This window comes from Balaenoptera physalus (assembly GCF_965194825.1).
Source record: "Balaenoptera physalus genome assembly, chromosome: 5".
NCBI lineage: Eukaryota > Metazoa > Chordata > Mammalia > Artiodactyla > Balaenopteridae > Balaenoptera > Balaenoptera physalus.
In genome coordinates this window covers 61,358,093-61,379,500 of record NC_138884.1, presented here as the reverse complement: position 1 = coordinate 61,379,500, position 21,408 = coordinate 61,358,093, and the positions used below count along the sequence as shown (strand labels likewise).

The window sequence follows — 21,408 nt, the reverse complement described above, 5'->3', positions numbered from 1 at the left end:
ACAGTTGACCCTTGAACCACAGGGGTTTGAACTGCCTTGGTCCACTTATATGTGGATTTTTTTCTAAAGTAAATACTACAGTACTACATGATCTGCTGATTCTCGGTTAGCTGAATCCAGCATTGGTTGACTCTGAGGAAGTGGAAACTCTGATGCTGAGGACACGCATATACGGCGTGCAGACTATAAATAATACACGGATTTTCCAGGGCAAGGAGGATTGACACCCCAACCCCAACGTTGTTCAAGGGTCAACTGTACAGACTTTTTGAGATCTGGTTAAAAAAACATGGATTCCCATAGTTCCTTTCTTCTCCATAAAGGGAACTTCTATACCCAACTTATAAAAAGATCTCTTTAATACAAAGTTACTTTCAGATCTCATTAAAACCAAAATAGAAAACCTTCATGTGCCATAATTCACTTGACTTTAGTGGTTCAGCCTACCTTAAAATAAAATTCGACAGAATCATTCAACTCATTGTCTCTTCCATATTGTAAAAAGTTTTGCAAAATAGACAAAGTCAGATAGCATTCTTATTTTCAAATGTATCTATCAGCTGGACTTAAAACAAAATATAATTCTTTGCCATGTCAATATATCTCATTTTAAAAGTTTTAAAGTAATATTAATAATGCATAATTTAGATACTTCTGGAAGACACAAATATTTTCAAATTTTAACACAAGCTAGAGAAAAGATCATTTTAATGTGAAAATTTAAAAGAAGTCATAAATAACAAATTGGGGGATACAATAATGACCTGAAATAAAATAATACCTGTAACATATATTCCTCTTATGCATTTAAAAACAGGCAAGCCATATTTCATGATTTATAAACATAAACTTATTTTGCTACCTCCACATTTTATATAAGAGCACATGACAGTCACATTCTCTTAATTGATGGGAGAGTTGATTTCAATATATCTTAGAATCACAGTTAATTATTATCAAAGATGCCTACCTCTGTAGTGGAAGTCTTGGGACATATCTATGGGAGCCCGTTCTACTGCTGATCTCTTGTAGACAACATGAATCCTTCCCTTTTCTTCCTCCATCTGCTTACCTCTTTCCAAGGGTTCAATGAAATACTCATCATTATCACCTTTTATCATTCCAGCCTAGAGAAAACATAAAATGTGTTAATGTTAAAAGGAATATCTATCGTCTTTAGCTCACAAGTAGGTTTTTAAATGGCAAGAATACAACTTTTGAAAACTAATGGGTTTTCTTTCCACTTTTGGTTATAAATGTAAAATGGTTAAGCTACGATAAATATCAGTTATTCAAATAAGACAGAAATTCATCTATGGTAGGAATAAAAAATTCATACAAGGTAGAATAAGAGCTTTATATAGGGTAAGAATAAGGAAATCATACCATCTATATATTTTATCAGACTAAAAGAAGTACATTTATATATTCTACTCAGTATCTTATCTCTAAAAAAATCTTATGGGCACATAAATTCAAGAAACATCTCTGATTTCCCATAATAACCCATTGTGCAGCTTCTGTCCATGCATGTCAAGTATCTACATCTTCTGTAACTCATTTACATATTCCTGCCATATCACTATGGTATGAGAGGAATGAGTTCCATGGGGCACTCACTACATCAAGTTATTTCTGTCCTTAGTTAGCCTAAGTTTCATTGGAAACCCCACATTTCTAATATTTATTAATTTGAAGAACTAGCTCATATTTTTCCCATGTTAATCTAATTTCATGATTTTACATAATTTTTTTCTTCTCAAGTTTCATCCTTTTGCATGAAAAGGTTATCTTACATTCAATTACTTCCTTCCACCTCTCTAGTGTTTCTTTCTGACACGGTTTCATCTTTGGTTTATTTAGAAAACACCAGGACTATACTATTCAATACTATAGCTGAAGAGAAATGATGGTTTTGTCTGAAATTTATTCTTCCTTAAGTATCGAGTCCACATTACAGTCAAATAGTTATAGTTACTATTCCTACTGTAAAGGTCATACACTAATATGGAGTATTAATTTGAACAGCAGTACATTTATTTGAAAACAAAGTTGAAGAAATAATGTGGTAGTGTGGAATTGTAATTATTTTGAAAATATTTATCAGATTTAAGTCATATTTTTCTTCTGAGGCCCTTATTCTATATTTTCAAATATGAGGTCACTGGCTCTTATGGACTATAGGCAAGGCTGGGGGGAATGGTTCCCACCCCTTCTACCCGTCGGTCTAATGGCTGAACCCCTCCATGTCAAGCAGCACAGACATGAAAGGTAGGTAAACCTTGTCAAATAGCATTCGTTTTCAGCAAATATGCCTATGACTATGGCTTTTCTGTTGTAGTCAAATCTGTCACCCCTTTCCAATTCTGTTTTCTCCCACTAGATACGCTCTATCCCCTCCTTTGCCTGTGTAAGCCTCATAGAGAATTCTTAGAAGCTATGGTGTCTCCATATGCCATTTCTACGTCCACCTAGATGTTGTGCTCATACAAACAGCCTTTGTATTTACACCTTGTCTTACAAGGAAAGATCACTACAGCTCTTTCACAGTGTTTAGTTTTTACCTTCTTGAACAAACTTCTAGCCTTCATTACAAAGAACATTGAGCTAGTGGGCATTCGGTAGTAATGCTGATCTTCCAGACACAACTCCAACATTTGGAGTTATTTTCTCATCTGATCAATTACTTTTCCCCTACTCTTGTACTGCACAATGCAGTGTTTTCACAAGTGGCCTGATTAGATCTTTACCCTTCAGAGTTGTTCCTCCTGTCAATGGATTCATCTCCTCTACAATACAACTTCCAACATCTTTCTCATGCTTTTCAATTGTCATTTAAATCTCTTTAGCGTTAGTGTCATATTCTTAAATCTCGTTTTACCAGTAATTTCAACATCACTTTTTTGCCTTGCTCAGGCATGGATGGGTTAATAATGTTCATAAGACAGATTCAAGCTAAGCACAAACACAGTAAACATATAACAAGTTAACTGTACCACACCTAAGGCTGAAATGTCCAGCCTCATTACTAACGCCATCTGTCGGTGGGAGGCAGTGTTAACTGGCTTTGTCATGGAAACACAGGTCTGTTGATGTACACCTAAGTTTACAGGTTGAAGTTTATCAGTATTCATCTTCATTGCAGTCTTTTCTTTGCCCCAGATCCATTCAGTCACAGTGTTCTGTAAAGTCTCTTACATTCTTTTCCCATCTTTCTATTTCCACTGCCACATCCTTAGTTACAGACCTCACCATTGCTTATTTGGATTACAGAAATTGCCTCCTATTGTGAGACTTTCCATAGATCATAATGATTCTCCCAGATGAGTGCCTAACCCTGGGTGGAAACAGGGTCACTGAAGCAGCCAGCAACCTCTGAACAATGGGCAATGGTTACTGAGGACACTTGAAAGTCATGGGGAAAAGCAGTAAGGATGAACCCACAGGCCATTAAAAAACATTTCTACATACCTTCCATTGCAAACACTCAAATCTCAGGCCCCATGATGTTACTTCTCCACTAGATCACAGGTAGAATTTAACACAGCTAACCCTCCCCCTTAGAAGGCAATTGAAAGTCTAAACCAGGTTGGGGCAATATCAATGGAAAGGCAAAAGCTGGGTCACATGACCACCAATAATTCCATGGACAGGAAATCTGAGAGCCTACCCTTTTATTCATCAATTTAAGCAAAGTTTAATGAAAAAAAAATACCTTATCTAAAGCACTGTACTAGATACCATAGTAAAATTAAAAATTCTCAAAGACATGGTTCATTTACCCTCCAGTTGAGGGCAATCTAGTCAAATAAACAAAATATATGCCTAAAGGTATTCAGTGAGGTATGTTATGAAAAGTCTAGAAAGTAAGTGAGATGGCAGTTGAAAGTCAAATCAAGTGAGATTCTTTTCCCACAGGCCTGCTGCACAAGCAAACTGTCAATAGGAGCTGTTGATTCTCCATCTGAAATTATCTAAAATCTATTTCAACTGAAATCTCCCTAGTGCCCATGGGAATTTCACTTTGGCCACTGCTGTTGTTCACACTGTCTCACATTTTCACATAGCATAGCAGCCAAAATTGCTTTTTCAAATTATCCTATTATTTTAGGCAAACTAGAACGTGGTGACAAATGGACTGACTATGTAATGGCTCAAAACATCAGGTGCTCCTTTCTTGCTCACATAAAAGCTCAGAACAGTTCTAGGTCAGCCGGGAGGGGGCTCTGCTCCACACAGCCATGCAGGGGTCGAGGCAGATGGTGGCTCAGCCATTTCAATACAAAGCTGCCCAGTCAGAAAGGGAAACAGCAGGAGGAAGCACCCATGGGAGATTTTTATGAGCTGGCTCTGGTACTCACCACTACCACTTACTTCCACGGGTAGTATACAGTCCCATGGCTGGCTCACAGCCAGCTGCAAAGAGTGTCAGGAAATGGAATCTGGCTGTGTGCCCAGGGAGAAAAGACAAACGTTTTTTGATGAGTAGATGGCAGTCTCAACCTCAAATAAGATCATGTCACTCCTTTGCTGGAAACACTTCAGTTGTTTCTCATTGCACCTAAAACCACACTCCTCACCATGGCTTTCAAGGCCTGCATCATCCAGCCCTGCCTAGGAACCCCAAGCACTGCCACTCTCCCATACTGACTCTGCCCCAGCCTTTGGGGCCTCTGTTCAGTGTTGTTTTTCTTTTGATATTCCCAAGCTCTTTATAGCCTCAGGCTTTTGAAATGCTGTTGGTTCTATGTAGAAGGCTCCTCTCCTACCATTCCACACTTCCCTTAGCTGGCTATTTTTTATTCACCAGGTCTCAGCTTAAATGTTGCTTCCTTAGAAATGATTTTCTGACTTCCTCACCCCCATGTAGATTAAGTACCCCTGTCTAAATTAGGATCCATCTTAGCCGTTCATTCTGACTCAGAGCAATGTGTTTTCTCTCACGGCCCCTAACACAAATGCCAGGTTGTTTTACCTAAATGTTAACTTTATGATTCTCTGTCTCCCCTGTGGCAGTGTCAGCTCCTGGGGCAGACTTGTAACTCTTAATTCACCTTTGTCTCCTTCAGCACCAGCACAATGGCTGCACAAAGTATGTCTTCAATACATTTTTTGATGAAAAATGACATAAATGAATGGTAAAAGGGAGGGGATGAAGAATTTTTAGAGACTTATGGTGGTCTTCAAAAGGTGGAAGGATTGCCGTACTGGCGATGCGAGAGGAGGCATTAGAAGTGAGACAGCTCAGGCTTGAGCAAAGCTTGTGAAGTGCGAAAGCCCAAGACATGCTTGAGGGCAGTGGGTAACCCGTTCATTCAGAGCAGAGTCTGTGCAGGGCAGTTCTGGGAAACAAGGTTATGGAGGCCTTGTGTCACCTCGTGTCTGAATTTTAATTTGCAGAATGGAGAACAACAACTAAGGTTGATCAGATGGACTAAAACGAAGTGGTGTTTAAAGATTTATCTGACGATGAAGTTCCAGATGGAAGAAAGAACTAGGAAACAAGCAAGCATGGGGCTAAAATCAAAGTTCAGGTGGCACAAGTGGCAATGTGAACAGAAAAGGGAAAAGAGAAAGGAAAAAGGAATGAATTCAAGAGTGAGAACAGGAAAAAATAAATACTTGGTCGCCTGTTAAAATGTAAGCTTCTCTGCTCAAAACCTTCCAAGGGCGCCCTTTCCACGCAGATTAATAATCAAAGTTCTTAGGATGGCCACTCTCAACACCACCACCTCCTGGGCCTCATCTCTTTACTCTTGCCCTTGCTGGTTCCACTTTAGCCACAGTGGGCTCCTTGCTGATCCCTGACACCCCAGGCACGTGCCCTCGTTAAGACCTTTGCACTGGAAAGGCACTTTCCACTTGCACTTTCCTTTCTTGGAATCTTCTTCCCCCAGAATTCCACATGCCTAACTCTTTCACCTCCTTTAGTCCTTGATTAAGTGAAGCACACCCTGATCACCCACCTGCTTCCCCCACCCAGCACCCCAAGCCCTCTTACCCTGCTCATCTTTTCCATTACACTCACTGCTTCTAACATACTAAATAACCTAATCATTTATCATGTTCATTGTTCATTCTCAATCTCCCACCACTATCCTGCTGGTCAGGAATTATTTTCAGTCTTTTCTGTTCACTCTGTATCCCAAGTGCCTAAAACAGTGCCTGGCACAAACTAGATGCTCAATAAATATTTGTGGAATGACAAAATGAGAAGAAAAGGAAGAGAAGAAGATGCAATCCAAGATGACTCCTAGATTTTGAAGTTGAGTGACTAGGAAATTAATGCTTTTGTTCACAGAAGCAGAAAGCTACAAGGGAAAGCTAATTGGAAAGGCAGGAAGAAGATTAGCTTATGAAGCATGTTCACTTGGGGTAGGGGTGAAAATGCCCAGCATGCAGTGGAGAGACGCAGAATTGTTATTCAGAAAAACTGCCATAGCCATAAATATATTGGAAATGGGATGCATATTCTCAGAGGCAATAGCTTAAACTGTTGGGGGAAAAAAATGAATAAGAAAAGTTCATAAAGAGATTTGAGGGAGGGCCAATAGCAAATCTTGGGAAATGCTCACAGAACCTTAGAATATTACTGTATAGGAAACTCCTAAGATCTGAACTCGGAACCATGGCCTACCAGGCCCTACATGGCCTGACACTGTTTATTTTTCTGGCTTCTCCTAAAGCTTTACACCTTGCTGTTTCTGCTCTAGCCACATGGTCCGCAGCCTCAAAGGCACTATCCCCACCTACATAAATTAGCTTCCCCTCCCCTCTCTATCCTAGACTTTTTCTTTTCAAGGCATTACCTACATGATTGTCTGTCACCCTTTTGGAACATAAACTTTATCAAGCACAGACTTTGTCAAATTCACTACTGTATCCCAGGGCCCAGAACAGTGCCTGGCTCAAAGCAGGTGCCTAATATTTGAGGGAGGGTGGGAGAGGAAATTAATGTAAGAAATGGCCAAGCTGAAATAAAACATCTTAGAAGGAAACTGAAAAAGAATGGCAAGACATATGGGAGGAAAACAGAGTAGAGTGTTATAGGCATCAAAACAGGAGAGAGTTTCATCAAAGTAAAAGTAACTGCAGTGAAGATGACACAAAGAATGAAGACCGTGAGAAGAAAACTAGACAAACTAAAGTGTCTAATTAGAGTACAGTGGGGGCTGAAGAGATATTACAGTGAATTATGGAAAGAGCAGGTGATAAAGCCACACATCAATATATTTCAGATCCTAGACTCTTCAGAGACATTATAGGTAGATTCTTCCACTGCTCTTCCCACCCCACCATATTGATTTTTCTCCCTCTGTAGCTACCAAAAATGGAGTGACTATTTAAAAAGTACTCTTGTGTTTATTTTACAACCTAAATGCCCATCAACAGATGGCTTAAAAGCATGGGCTGTGTAGGTATGTATATATGTGTGTGTGTCTGTGTGTGTGTGTGTGTGTGTGTATATATATATATATATATCTATATATATATATATATACACACATATATATGATGGAATATTACTCAGCCACAAAAAGGAATGAAACACTGGCATTTGCAGCAATGTGGATGGACCTAGAGAATACTACGCTAAGTGAAATAAGTCAGACAGGGAAAGACAAATGCTGTATGATATCACTTATATGTGGAATATAAAAAATAAGACAAATGAATCTATATACAAAACTCATAGACATAGAAAATAGACTTATGGTTACCAAAGGGGAGAAGGAGGAAATGAGGGGCAAATTAGGAGTATGGATACAAACAGAAACAAACTACTATATGAAAATAGATAGGCAACAAGGATTTACTGTATAGCACAGGGAATTATATTCAATATCTTGTAATAACCTATTATGAAATATAATTTAAAAATAAATATATAACTGAATCACTTTGTTGTACACCTGAGACTAACACAATATTGTAAATCAGCTATACTTCAATTAAAGGAAAAAAAAAGGTACTTGTGCTTTCAGACAAGACTGACCCATGCAAAAAATCATCAATACTAATAGTTAAGTAGTAAAGGCTCTTTTATCCACTAAGATATTCATTTAGGTAGTCATGCATTCAACAAACATTTTTGGAAGCTCAAAGACCATGCATTGTCATACCTTAATATTAAATAACTCACACTCCTGCTCTCAGGTCCTCACAATTTTATATCACAAGATACAATGGAGTGACTTAAAAGAATAAAACCCAGTACGTGTACAATAAAAAAGTCTCAAACTATGACATTCTAAGCATTGGTATTATTTACAATGCTGCCAGAAATTTACAACTTTTAACTTATAACAGAAATATTTAGAAATGTCACACACGAGATTATATATGGTCATAAAGGATTCTGTTTAAACAGATGCAGTCATTTCTTATCTATCTCTAATGGTATTTAATTGATGTATGGTACCAAGACAATATTTCATAAATTTCCCTTTATGACACAAAGTCCTCCACATTTACCATTCTGTGATATCATGTAACAATACAGGAAATATTTATGGTATTTCTCAAACTATTTTCCAAAATTTAAAGCAGATTAATTTTTAAAATATTTACTCTGTTTAGTACAGCATTAAGCACATTATATTAAACATATTTTATTATATTTTAATTAAATCTTCACACAATCCCTTTGACATCAATTTATAGGGGATATTTATAAAACTGTGATCTTTGCTAAAAAGCCAGCTGCATAATTTCCCTCTCATCTGGTCAACTCTTCCAGCTACATCATTCAGCTCAAACACTGCCAAGAATCCAGAATTAAGCCAAATAGCTTCTGAGCATGGAAACAGCTATCAAAAAAAGGCCACCCTCCTTACTCACTAGGAGAGGTCCTTACAGCCATGTTTGACATCCAATTCTACTAAACCAGGTTAGATGGTTTCCTAATCCTCATCAGAATGCAAATGGCAAACAAGAGTAATGGGTGTGGGGTCCAAGGAGTTTCAGATGAGATAATGTCCATGAACACCCTTTGTAAACCATAAAGCCCTACCACAAATGTGAAACTCTAGTCTTTATATGTCGACAATAATAAACAGCAGTCACTAAGAAAAGACTAAACTGTGTTCAATTTGGTTTAAAATGAAAATCAATATAAAAGACATTTTTAAAAGTTTCAAAAGATTTACTAAGGTTTTTTGAAAATTCTGGGCCAGATATTCTAAAAATCTTATGCTATGGAAACAGTGTATTTTTAGTTGTGACACCTAAATGTTGTTTTACTGCAATGATTCTCAAATCTATTAAGGAAGGAGAGGAGAGCAAGGTAGCTTTTTTTTAGAAGGCCAGGAAATATGTATCAAATAATGTGATACATAATTGAAGCTGAAGCTAACTGAATATCCATTATTTTGTGTTAAATTGGTTACAATCTTATACTAGGTCATAACATAGAAAAGTAGTACTAAGTTTTAAATGTCTAGTTTAAGTTTTAATTAAACTAATTTAATTGAACTTAGTTTAGTTTTAAATGTCTAGAGGAACACTGAGAAAATTTTATATTAATGTTGTATATGCATGTGAGAGAGAATAAATGTAAATGTAATATTCAAGAAAGACTATCATATACTGTAGTGGTACAACAACTCCATCTTAGCTCACTAAGGTCCATAAAAACACATTTTGAGAATCACCATTTCACTGTGTTACTTCCTCCAACATTTATTCTATCACTATGTCAGTAAAGCACATTGCCTAGTTCCAGTTTATCATTAGAATGGACAGATGTTATTATATTGAATATGAATATGATTTCCACATCTTTCCTGAATTTCAGGGAGTATTTCAATGACATCCCCATCCCCCAAATTTCTACAGAGGAGGCATTAGAGAAGGCAACATAGTTGAGAAAGGATGGAAAATAGAATGAGGAGAAGTGACACAGCCGTATTTGTTAACCAAAGGACTATTTATTTACATAAAGAAGCTTATTATTTGGGATGCACTTGAACAAAGTTTATGAAGATTAAGAAATAGCTAAAAAATCCCCCAAGCCATGTTACCAGTTTCCACAAAGCCTTCCCTTATTCCAAAGCCAAAAGTAATTTTTAGCCTTTTTGGACTCCCAGCATTTTATCCATATTTCTATGGTACTTATCACTGTCAATATTATATTATAATTATTTATGTCAACTGTGCTAGTGTCTGGAAAGTAAGAGATGTTGAGTAAGATGTCAGCTGAACTAAACTATAAATGTAATCAGATTCAATATTTATCTTGGGGTTTGACTGGCATTTCATTCAACAATGATCCCTCTGGATGACTTCTGAATCTCAGCAGCATTCAACATAATCCTCTGCTGATGAACTGATGACACTACAGATATATTTGCAGAATCTTTTCCTTGAAAGGAGTGAAAGGCCCCCACAAGGCAGGTGTTATAGTTGGAGCCCTAAATTAAAAAAAAAAAAAAAAAAAAAAAGATATGCCATTTGACTCAACTAATCTTGACTCCGTTAATCTTGATTCAATTAATCGCTAAAGCAAATGGGTCTAACCTTAACCAGTGAACACTAGACATCACCATTTCAGTTCCTTAGTTATACAGCATAAACTCCAACCCTCGGCTGACTGACTCTTATGAAAATCTAGGTTGCAAGAAATAAAATTCTAGGAAGGTTTCCTGAAGGCGAAAGAATTTTCTATGTATCCAGTCTCATTGCTTTATTTTTTCTCCTCTCCATTACCAGCCCTGCTTCCATCCAGCCAGGTCGCTGTTATTTGGGCCCCTAATAAGACTGTTTTCATTCAACTATGTAAAGCACTACAACATCACCCTATGATGAAGGAGATTACACAAAAGAGTCCTAGGAAGCTCATTATCTTTATAACAGTATGTTCGTTGTTGAAGACCTCTCTCAATATCATACTCTGTTTGCTATGTGAGAATCCAGGGGAAAAAATCTCTCAGATTTTAGTAATAGGAACAGTTTTTCTTCTTCTGAAAAACTGGTTCAATTTTATTTTATAAGCACTTCATATTATGTAATTAACCGATATCTGTGAGAAAACTCAAAGTCAAATTTGTATTCTACCTTTAAGACAATCTTGTGTCATGAAACCGTGGATACTGAACTTTTCCTGGACATTAGTTTTCCTGCTCTTGTTTTCCCTTCTGTTTTCAACATTTTACTGTGTGAATGCATATAAACCGGCCCATATCTTTATCACATTGAAGGAGGTAGGTACTTGTTGAGTTAAAGTACAAGACTGTATACTGCAAGCTAAAACTAAGATATTATGGTTTAATTTGAAACAAGAAAGTATATTTTTCTGAAAATGTGTAAATTATAGGATTAAATGTATTAACAGTGTTTACTTAGCATTATTCAATATTTCACAAATATCTGAGTTGTCCTAAAAAAGTTGAGGGTAAATTATTTTTATCATTTTTAGCAAAGTGTAACAGTTCATAACTCTAAATCTTGCAGTTCATAACGCTAATTTATTAATGATTTATGGTATACAATATAAAATATAAATATTAAATTATTTCTAATTTGGATGTTGATTTTATGTAGCTAGGGATTCCATCTACATTAATAAATACTCACACCCAAGATATAACCTCAGTAATCTTGGCAGAGGACTTATGTGAACCAAAACAGCATGTCTTCTGCTATTTATTTCCTCTCATTGCTTTGTAAAACATAAAGCAAACCAAATAAACAACAATATCAACAAACAACAACAAAACTGAATCAAAGCAGCCAATAAGAGAAGAACAAAAGCAAAAAAGCAAAAAAAAGCAAAAAAAATTTTTTTAATGTAAAGGAATGAAAGAAGAGAAGTTAGTCCAACCAAGCTTTAGGATCCAAATTCAGCAAAATGACAGAATGTACATGAGTGAGAGCCAGAGAGACAGAACAGGAACTTCTGAGGAGTCCTTGTGCCTTTCACTATACAGTAAAAATCCACTCCAGGCCCTTGTCCACCTCCAGTATAATATGTGCCTCATACAAATGTGCATCAACAGTCATGATAAATTTGTTGCTAAACATTTATAAAGGTAAAATGTCCCAAAATGTTAAGGTACAGAAAACACAGTTGATATTTTCTTTTGTAGAGGGAAGCGGAAAATTGAAAAACTGAAATTATGCAACTCTCTTAAGGACTTTTTGCAATTTAAAAGTCAGTTTAATGATTGAACAACCCAAAAAGAAATCATGTGTACTGTGGCTCACCCATAGCTACTATGCTTGTATCAATACAATCACAGAGGGAAAGGATGGGATATAAAAGTGAAGAAGAGGAAGAGGGTGTGAAGGGGACTGAATCTGAAGATGGATGGAGAGAGAGGCTTTCCCCTACCCTAATTTTCAGAAAGTCTTAAAAATCTCTAGTAAAATGATTTTCATAAGCGTTTGACATTTGTGGAATTTATGGCATATAAATACTTTATTCATTTAAAGAAAACTTTTGTTCTTTTTCATAAAGAATAATTCATCCCTAATGTATCTGATTTGGTTTTCATATTGAGCTTTTCATGTAAAGCCATTTTATCTAGTAATTTCCCCAAGTCAGGATGAGGTTTATAGGGACATACCAAAAAAATCACTAAGAAAAAACTTAAATTAGTTGACTAATAGGATCAAAGACTGTGAACCTTCATTTTATTAACATGATCAGTTCAGAAAACCGGTAGATCCTTTCTGATTAAATGTACGGGACTTCCTTTATGATCTTGTCATTAACATACTTAACTGCCAGGCTAAAGGATAAGGTGACCCTAGCTTACAGAGCACAAAGGAGGAATCTTGCTTGATTCACACAAGATGTGGGTTCTGATCAGAGCTTTGCTACTAACTACTATGATTTTTGAAAAGTCATTTAAGTTCTTTGGTGCTCAGTTTCATAATCTGAAAAATTACAAGAGTTTTACTAGATTAATCACTAAAATGACTTCCAATTAAATTATCGTCCAATAGTAGAGCTCCCAGGAAAGATGTATTTGAAAAGCTATTCCCTGCCAATATCCCAAGACCCGCTTAGTCCCATGATAAATAACTTGAAATATGATTTTAAGATTAATATAAAGTAGGTCTCAAACTTTAGTGTGACAAAGAAATTAGGTCCCAACCTCAGAGATTTTTCCATGTTTCAACTCCAGAGAGTCTGATTCAAAAGGACTGGAATGGAGATCAGAAATCTGCAATATTAACAAGCACTTCTTTTTAAATGCTGCAAATAGTGGTAGTCTGGAAATTACAGTTTGAGAAAAACTGCTTAGAAAACAATGTGCCAATCAAAATGAATTTGGGTATATTTACTCCCTTATGCTAAAACAAATTTTCAGAAGATGACTATTTAAATAAAACATGAGTAAATGGAATCTATGAATCGAACTCTAAATAATAGTCATCCACTAAAGATATAATAAAATATGTATACATTTCTCAGGTTTTTTAAGAGTTTGCAGAGTGAGTCAGGCTGTCTTAACAGTTATAAGAAAAATAAAAATCATATTCTTTCATTTAGTAGAAAATAGATATCTACTAACAGTCAGCTTTCACAGGAAAGAAAAAGCTTTATAAATTCCAACAATTAAAAAATAGTTTAAGGGGAATATAAAATCCAAAAGAACCTAATGTTTTGATCTTAGAAATTATTCAAAATAGCATTATAACATTATAATACATACCAAAATACATATACATTCCAAAACCTCTTGCGTCAAGGAGATTAATGATTAATAATTATTATAGCTAGGAGTGTGCATTATACTACATTTTAAGGATACGTATTGAAGGTATATTCACCGTTCCTAAGAAGATAAGCCAGATCACAATTAGCAGTAATAGAATTAAAATTAGTAATGACAGGTACAATTTAAAGTACAGAAATTCTGCTTGCAAATAGGAATTCAATCTAGATCAATTCAACTATTCTTTCAGCACTTGCTATTTTTCTGCCATCAGGTGGATATTGGCAAGCTGGCGTCATGTTCAATGTCTCGAAGGCCAGTGTTTCTCAAAATGAATCACCTGGAGATCTTGTCAATACAGATTCTGACTCCGTGGTCTGAGATTCTATATTTCAAAAAATCTCCCAGGTGATGTGGATGCTTCTGGCCCTTGGACGACACTTTGAGTAACAAGGCCTCTGGGCATTTCAACCGCATTGAGTTAAACAGAGGAAATCCCATGAATTAGATACAGGTCAATTGTGGTAGATTTTATTTCCTAAAGGTGGCCTATAACACAGTCTCTCATTCCACATTGCTTTCCTCAGTATGACTTTGCCACTCTCCCATCAAGAGGAAGAGTTTAATTGTCCCACCACCACCTTGAACCCAGGCCAGCTTTTGTGATTCACTTGTAATGAAAAAAATGTGGTGGAGGTGTCATTGCATGATTTCTGAGCCTAGTTTGGAAGAAATCTTGAAACTTCTGCCTCAGTCTCATGGAACGCTCTCTTTCTAGATGCTTCCTCTCAGATCCAGCTGCCGCACTGTGAGTGACCCAAGCCACATGAAGAGGCCATGCGTCAGCACCCTAGTAACAGTCCAAGCCTTTGAATCACTCAGCCTAGTCACCAGGCATGTGAATGAAGAAATCTCAGTATAGTCCCAGCACTCAGCCATTCAAATCACTCCCATTCTTCTGAGCATTCCCAGATGAGGCTCCAGACATTCTGCAGCAAAGGCAGAGCATTCATACTTGTCCTCTCTGCATTCCTGCCACACAGAAATCCAAGAACATAATAAAATAGCTGTTGTTTTACACCCAAGTTTGGGTGGTTTGTTACATAACAATGGAAAACAAAGCATGGAATTAGAGTTAAGGTAGAAGAAGCATGTAGTGAATGAAAGCAAATATTTGATCCTTATATATTATTTTTAATTGTTTAGACGAAGTCATATAGCTAAGAGAGGGAAGGTCTGGTGACAGAGCCAAAACTGTTAAAAGAATGCAAGGGAAAGTCTGGCTGGAACAGAAGGTGAGTCCTGAGATGAGGCAAGAGATTATAACAGAAATTGAATGGGGACAATAGCAAAGGAACTTGGGAGGCATCATCAACAAATTAGATGGAAACCTGAGAACATATAAAGGAATTCAAAAATGGAACGTGAACTGTTAAGACTGTAGGATGGTTTCTGGTTCCATCAATGAAGCCTCTTTCACTAGACTAACTAGAATACCCATAAAGCAAAACCTAAATCAAACCAGAGAGAACAAAGGAAAAGTTGTAAGGAGAGAAACGAAAGCAAGGCAAAAGAACACCCAGCGGGCATAAATAAGAATGCGAAGAAAGGACTATGGCACAATGGCTAAAATGGCTCATTCACAGTTCCAGGAACTGGGATATAGGGAGGAATATGACAAAGTCCTACCCAATAAAGCTTAAAATACTAGTGAAGACAATAAACAAGTAAGTAAATGATGTACTTTCATACAGTGGTAAGCATTAAAAAGAAAATAAAGCAGGCTAAAAGGACAGAGATATTTGGGGAAGGAGAAATGGGAGAGATCTGTATATACTGAATATTAACCAAGAAAGAGTCTATGAAGAGCAAGTCGTAATGAGAGAAAAAGGAAGGAGGAATTATGGATAAAGTATCAACAAATGAGAAGAAAGCCCAAGATAGCTTCTTAACCATAATCTGCCAGTTCTGGTCAGAAAGTACTAGCCAATGGAATGTAGGTGGAAGTGATATATGCCACTTCTTAGACTGGTCCATAAAATCCTCCATGTCAGTAGATGAGTGAAGAGAAAGGTTAGGTGTTTGTCTCTATTTCCCCTCCGTACCACACCATATATCTGAGAGTGGTGGTGTCTAGTCCCTTTAAATACCCCCTTTCGTGGCAGCAGCTTTAATACCATTTCCCTGCCTTGCCCTTTGAGATCTTGGGACAAAACAACATTCAATGCTTGATGGGCTCTGGGCGCCCCATCATCCCATGTTAGTTCCCTTGTCCACATCCCATTAAATAGTCCCTTTATGAAATTCTTCTAGTTAAATCTTTTTAAAGAATGTCACCTCTCCCTACCAGGACCCTGACAGATATACTACTCTACATCATTAAAAATTTGAATAAAGAGCATAATACTTAGGTCTTTAAAAGAACTAGTAAAAATGATAGCACTTTAGAACTGAGAGTGATCTTGGAAATCACCTTGAGTCCATTCACCTTATTTTACACTGACGGTACCAATAACCAATGAATGATGCATTTTCCTTTTACATTTTCTACATAATCGTTATATTTAGCTCACACCAAAAGAAAGTATATGCCAAGCTTTTTATGTATTTCAGAATACTTATTTATAATATTTACAATATTTTCAGGGGAAAAGTAACAAGAAGCAATTCTCAAAATTAATGCCCAGAAACTAGTTCTACATTGGAACAGCATCCACCTCAGCTGGAAAGCAAAGAACATATATTTCTCAGTCCTCATTCTTTCAATGAAACCCTGCTCCATTTATAGAGCTGCCAAATGGCTGAAACAGCCCAAAACAGTTTACAGTATTGAAATATACTGACTTTTTTCCCCTGATGATCTTCTTATGATGAAAAAAAACAAGCTTTAACCACAGTTGACCCTGATCATTAATGTCCGCTCCTGATCAAAAGCCACACCCTGCCTGCAAGTCACATTAAAATGCTAAACCATCTCTCTAGCTAGAAGTTCAGTAGCAGCAAATGTCCATTATCAAGCTCTGTGGATAATGACATTTTCTAGTTCCCTCTATTTCCCCCTAAATTTACCCTTGCTCTGCAGCACTCATCTCATATCTTGTGTTTCTTCTAATGTTCTTGTTCTGAGGTGCAACATTAGCTAATGTGCACTATTCCAAGAAAAGCAGGCATATCTGTCAAAAAAGCTATACCTTGTTACAAACCCAGCCTTGACCTCAGTCATATCAAATATGAGGCTAAAGCATTTGTTATTTTAAATAGCTACATTTGTTGATCTAATGTGTATCTGCACAGTCTAGTGTTTCACACATTTTATTAAATCCTCATGAACCTTTCCTCCTGCACCTTTGGTCTATGAAATACAGTGTCACATGAACATGGTCTCGCCCCATAACAAAATTTATTAAAGTTATATGCTGTTGCTAAAATATATCTCAATGTTGTAACCTTGGTTAAATAGTACACATATATATAAAATCACTGATTAATGCTTTGGTTCTTTTCAAACTGTATGTGTATATCAAAGGGATGTGAGTTGGGATTAGAAAAAAAATTGTTTCTTTCAACAACAAAGCCATAATTTATTTAGAATGGTTGGCCTCTCTTGCTTCCTATTACTATCCAGCACATCAATCAACTGGACAAGTGAGGTAGGTAAAATCTCAGTAAAAGAGTAGCTAGCTGACATTTGGCCATATATACTATCAAATACAAATGGCAAGCCTCCGGCTTCAAACCTACACATGTCCTGATCTTCAAATGGCCCTTGAGACAGAGTAAAGACACTGATGTTGGTCTGCTTCCTGAGATTCATATGCTGCAAACAAAATGGAGCCTCTGTCCCCCAGGAGAAGGTAGTTATGCACCTAAATTTTGGGGGTCTAATCCTAATTACATGATATTGTAAGAGATAACAATGTCAATTTACACTTATATAGCCCATTCCACACTTATCTGCTCATTCAGCTTTTTTTTTTTTTTCATTCAGTCTTTAAAGCCACCTTGTGCTATTTAAAAACCAGGACTCAGGGAAGTGAAAATGACATGTCCAACGTCATATAGTGAGTGGCAAAACTAGGACTTGAACCTGTATCTTTCAACTCCTAACCTGATGTTCTTTCCACTGATCTCGGACCTATAAGAAATGAAAATCCCGGAGTTCCACTGTAGACTGACTAAATCAAATACTCTGAGGTTGGGTCCTATGGTAGGCAGAATTCTAAGGTGGCCACCATTAATGTCCTTATGACTGTCAAAGATTTGAAAGAAAGATAATCCCCAGGTCTTCAAAGTTACAGAGAAACAAACATTCGTAAATATTACTATGGAATTATGAATTATTACAGCCTTTCTGGGGATAAATTAACATTGTAAATCAAAATCCTCAAAAAGGCATATATCCGTTGACTCAGCATTTCCACTTCTAGGAGTTTAAATTTACACATGCCAAGTGGAAAAAATAAATAGGAATTAAGTAAATCAATTATGGCACAGCCACATTAAAGTTAGGTTCTTGATGCATTTTTACTGCCATGGAAAAATGCTGAGCTCTAATAGTTAGCAAACAGCAAAATGCCATGAATAGTCCACACCACTAGAACCATCTGACATCAAGGATTTGTCAACCAACTTCCTAAAATATTCTCAAAGTAATTAAATGTTTATAAAAGAAAGCTCTGTACAAAGTCATTGTAACACAAAGATGATCAGATCAGTAATTTTTTACCCATGGTTTTGTATCCCCCTTAGTTGATATTTTATGGTGATGATCATAATCCAATTTCTATCACAATGTAGCACTCTCAAATAAGTGTTTAGGTTGAAAAGTGTTTAGGTTGACACAGAATATACTCTGCTGGGGTTATGTGATCAGTAACATTCACCAGTTCCAATGCTCGCAGCCAGGTCTCCACATTTGTCCACTATGAACCAGTCCTCCAGGGGGTCATAACAACAGAAGCAATACTAGGATGAGCTCTCCTAGAGTCACATGACTTTCATTATTTCAGTACTAATGATTCAGACCCATAAAGTGAACGAAACAAGAATCCTTTCTGCATAAAAAACAAACTTATGGTTACCAAAAGGGGAAGGGCAGGGGGATAAACTAGGAGTTTGGGATTAACGTATACACAGTACTATATATAAAATAGATAACAAATAAGGACCTACTGTATAGCACAGGGAACTATATTCAATATTCTGTAGTAACTTATATGGGGAAAGAATCTAAAAAAGATACATATATATATATATATATCTGAATCACTTTGCTGTATGCCTGAAACTAATAATCCTTTCTGGTCTTACAACTGCTAGGTGGAGTCATGTGGTATATCTATATTCATAAATATCAATAATAGGTCATACACTAATAGCAGTAATGGCAAGACACAGGCAGTTTTGGAGAAACAAAAGTACCCTTACTATTTATAAGATTCTTTCCGTTAAATAGGATGGGTGTTTAGTCTAATGGAACTGTTTCGTAGTTTTGAGTTCCCACAACTGTTGTTGTTGTTGCTTTTTCTCCTTCCTGTTGAGTTTTAGCTATTGTGATTTACAGTGAGATTAAGCCCGAGTAAACTGACAGCACCTTCCTTTACTCTACATGTAAAGGGCACAGGGAAGAAGCATGAGTACACGGAGAGGTGAGAGGAATAAGACAAGAATTCGTGGTCCCATAAACAAACCTGCTGAAAAGCTCAATGCATGATACTGTTCAGAAATAAAAGTTCCTTCTTTAATGTAGAAAAATTCTAAATCAGTATTTCTCACACTTTTTGGTACCAGGACCCTTTTATACTCTTTAAAATTATTGAGGATTCCCAAAGAGCCTTCATTTATGTAATTTATGTTTCTTCATATTTATTATATTAGAAATTAAAGCAAAAATTTATCAAATATTTATTAATTCATTTAAAAGTAAAATAATCCATTACATGGTAATATAAATAATACATTTTATGAAAAATAACTATGATTTTCAAAACAAAGAAAATTTAGTGAGAAGAATTTTACATTTTTGCAAATCTCTTTAGGTCTGACTTAAAGACAGTTGGATTCTCCTACCTGCTTTTTTTTTTTTTTTGAAAAAGAATTTATTTTTTATTTATTTTTTTAAATTTAATTTTATTTATTTTTTTTTAATTTAATTTATTTTTTTAGACAGCAGGTTCTTATTAGTCATCCATTTTATACACATCAGTGTATACATGTCAATCCCAATCACCCAATTCATCACACCACCACCACCACCCCCTGCTGCTTTCCCCCCTTGGTGTCCATACGTTTGTTCTCTACATCTGTGTCTCAATTTCTGCCCTGCAAACCAGTTCATCTGTACCATTTTCTAGGTTCCACATATATGCGTTAATATATGATACTTGTTTTTATCTTTCTGACTTACTTCACTCTGTATGACAGTCTCTAGATTCATCCACGTCTCTACAAATGAGCCAATTTCATTCCTTTTTATGGCTGAGTAATATTCCATTGTATATATGTACCACATCTTCTTTATCCATTCGTCTGTCAATGGGCATTTAGGTTGCTTCCATGACCTGGCTATTGTAAATAGTGCTGCAATGAACACTGGGGTGCATATGTCTTTTTGAATTATGGTTTTCTCAGAGAATATGCCCAGTAGTGGGATTGCTGGGTCATATGGTAATTCTATTTTTAGTTTTTTAAGGAACCTCCACACTGTTCTCCATAGTGGCTGTATCAATTTACATTCCCACCAACAGTGCAAGAGGGTTCCCTTTTCTCCACACCCTCTCTGTGCTTTTGAATTCAATCTGTTGTAATATATGTTTTGTAGCCTCTGGAAAACCCCACTGTACACTTGAGTAAGAATGAGAGTGAAAGAAGCGAATAATGTATTAGTATTATTATAAAAATAATTTTGAGCTCACAAAACCCCTAAAAAGATCTTAAAGACATAGAGAGACCAACCTTTCTGGTTTGCATGGGACTATCCCAGGTTTAGCACCAAAAGTCCCATGTCCTGGGGAAACTCCTTAGTCTGGGCAAACAAGGCTGATGTTTGCCTCTCTGTACTACACTCTAAGAACAGCAGTGCTAAAACAAAATCAAAAAGATGGACTTGCTTAAGATCACAACATCCGCTAACTACTGCTCTACCTTCAAAATCACGAGTCTACCTAATTCCTGGCTACACAGAGTTATTGTTAGTTTTATACAGTTTTAATAATAACATACTAATTTGAAATCATCAGAATCTGCCAAGTAGCATACTCTTAAGCATATGCAAAGTAAAGGTTCAATATATTATATTAGGAAAATCAAAATTAAGCTCTATTTAATTTTTTGTGGTTTGGGACCTTGGGATTGAACCAATATAACTGAATAAATGTCCCTTAAAATATATTATTTTTTGAAAGAAAAGTACTACATGCCATTCCATTAGATATTTATTCAAAAAATGCAATGAGAATTCTTACTATTTACAGTAACTAATTACCTTGAGCAACCACAAAAGTATTTAGCATCCTGAGAATTATTTCATTTTTCAGAAAGCTTTACTGAATAAAGTATATTAAATTTGCTTTATGACGTTCAAGTGCCAAACCACACATTTTCCCTCCATCACCTTTAGTTCCTTTTAAATGAAACTGTGTATGAGTAAGTCTTTAGTCAAATAATGCAGTCATCTTTTTTCCATCATTTTTCTTTTTTTTAGATGAAGTATTTCTAAAATGTTATGTATATAACAACTAACAGT

At 36.2% G+C, this 21,408-nt stretch overlaps 1 protein-coding gene and 1 long non-coding RNA gene across 6 annotated transcripts in view; one reads left to right on the top strand and one right to left on the bottom strand.

Moving 5' to 3' along the window:
• LOC309661903 overlaps window positions 1-21,408 on the top strand; it is a 1,098,809-nt gene that overhangs the window by 349,495 nt on the left and 727,906 nt on the right. The gene's annotated exons all lie outside the window — the stretch shown is intronic.
• The window catches only part of ADAMTS3 (ADAM metallopeptidase with thrombospondin type 1 motif 3), a 283,209-nt gene that overhangs the window by 150,618 nt on the left and 111,183 nt on the right, over window positions 1-21,408 (bottom strand). For all 5 annotated transcript variants that reach the window (XM_082463723.1, XM_082463727.1, XM_082463726.1 and 2 more), the window contains exon 4: window positions 971-1,127. In XM_082463723.1, the coding sequence (XP_082319849.1) occupies window positions 971-1,127 (157 nt within the window). The remainder of the gene's footprint in view (window positions 1-970; window positions 1,128-21,408) is intronic.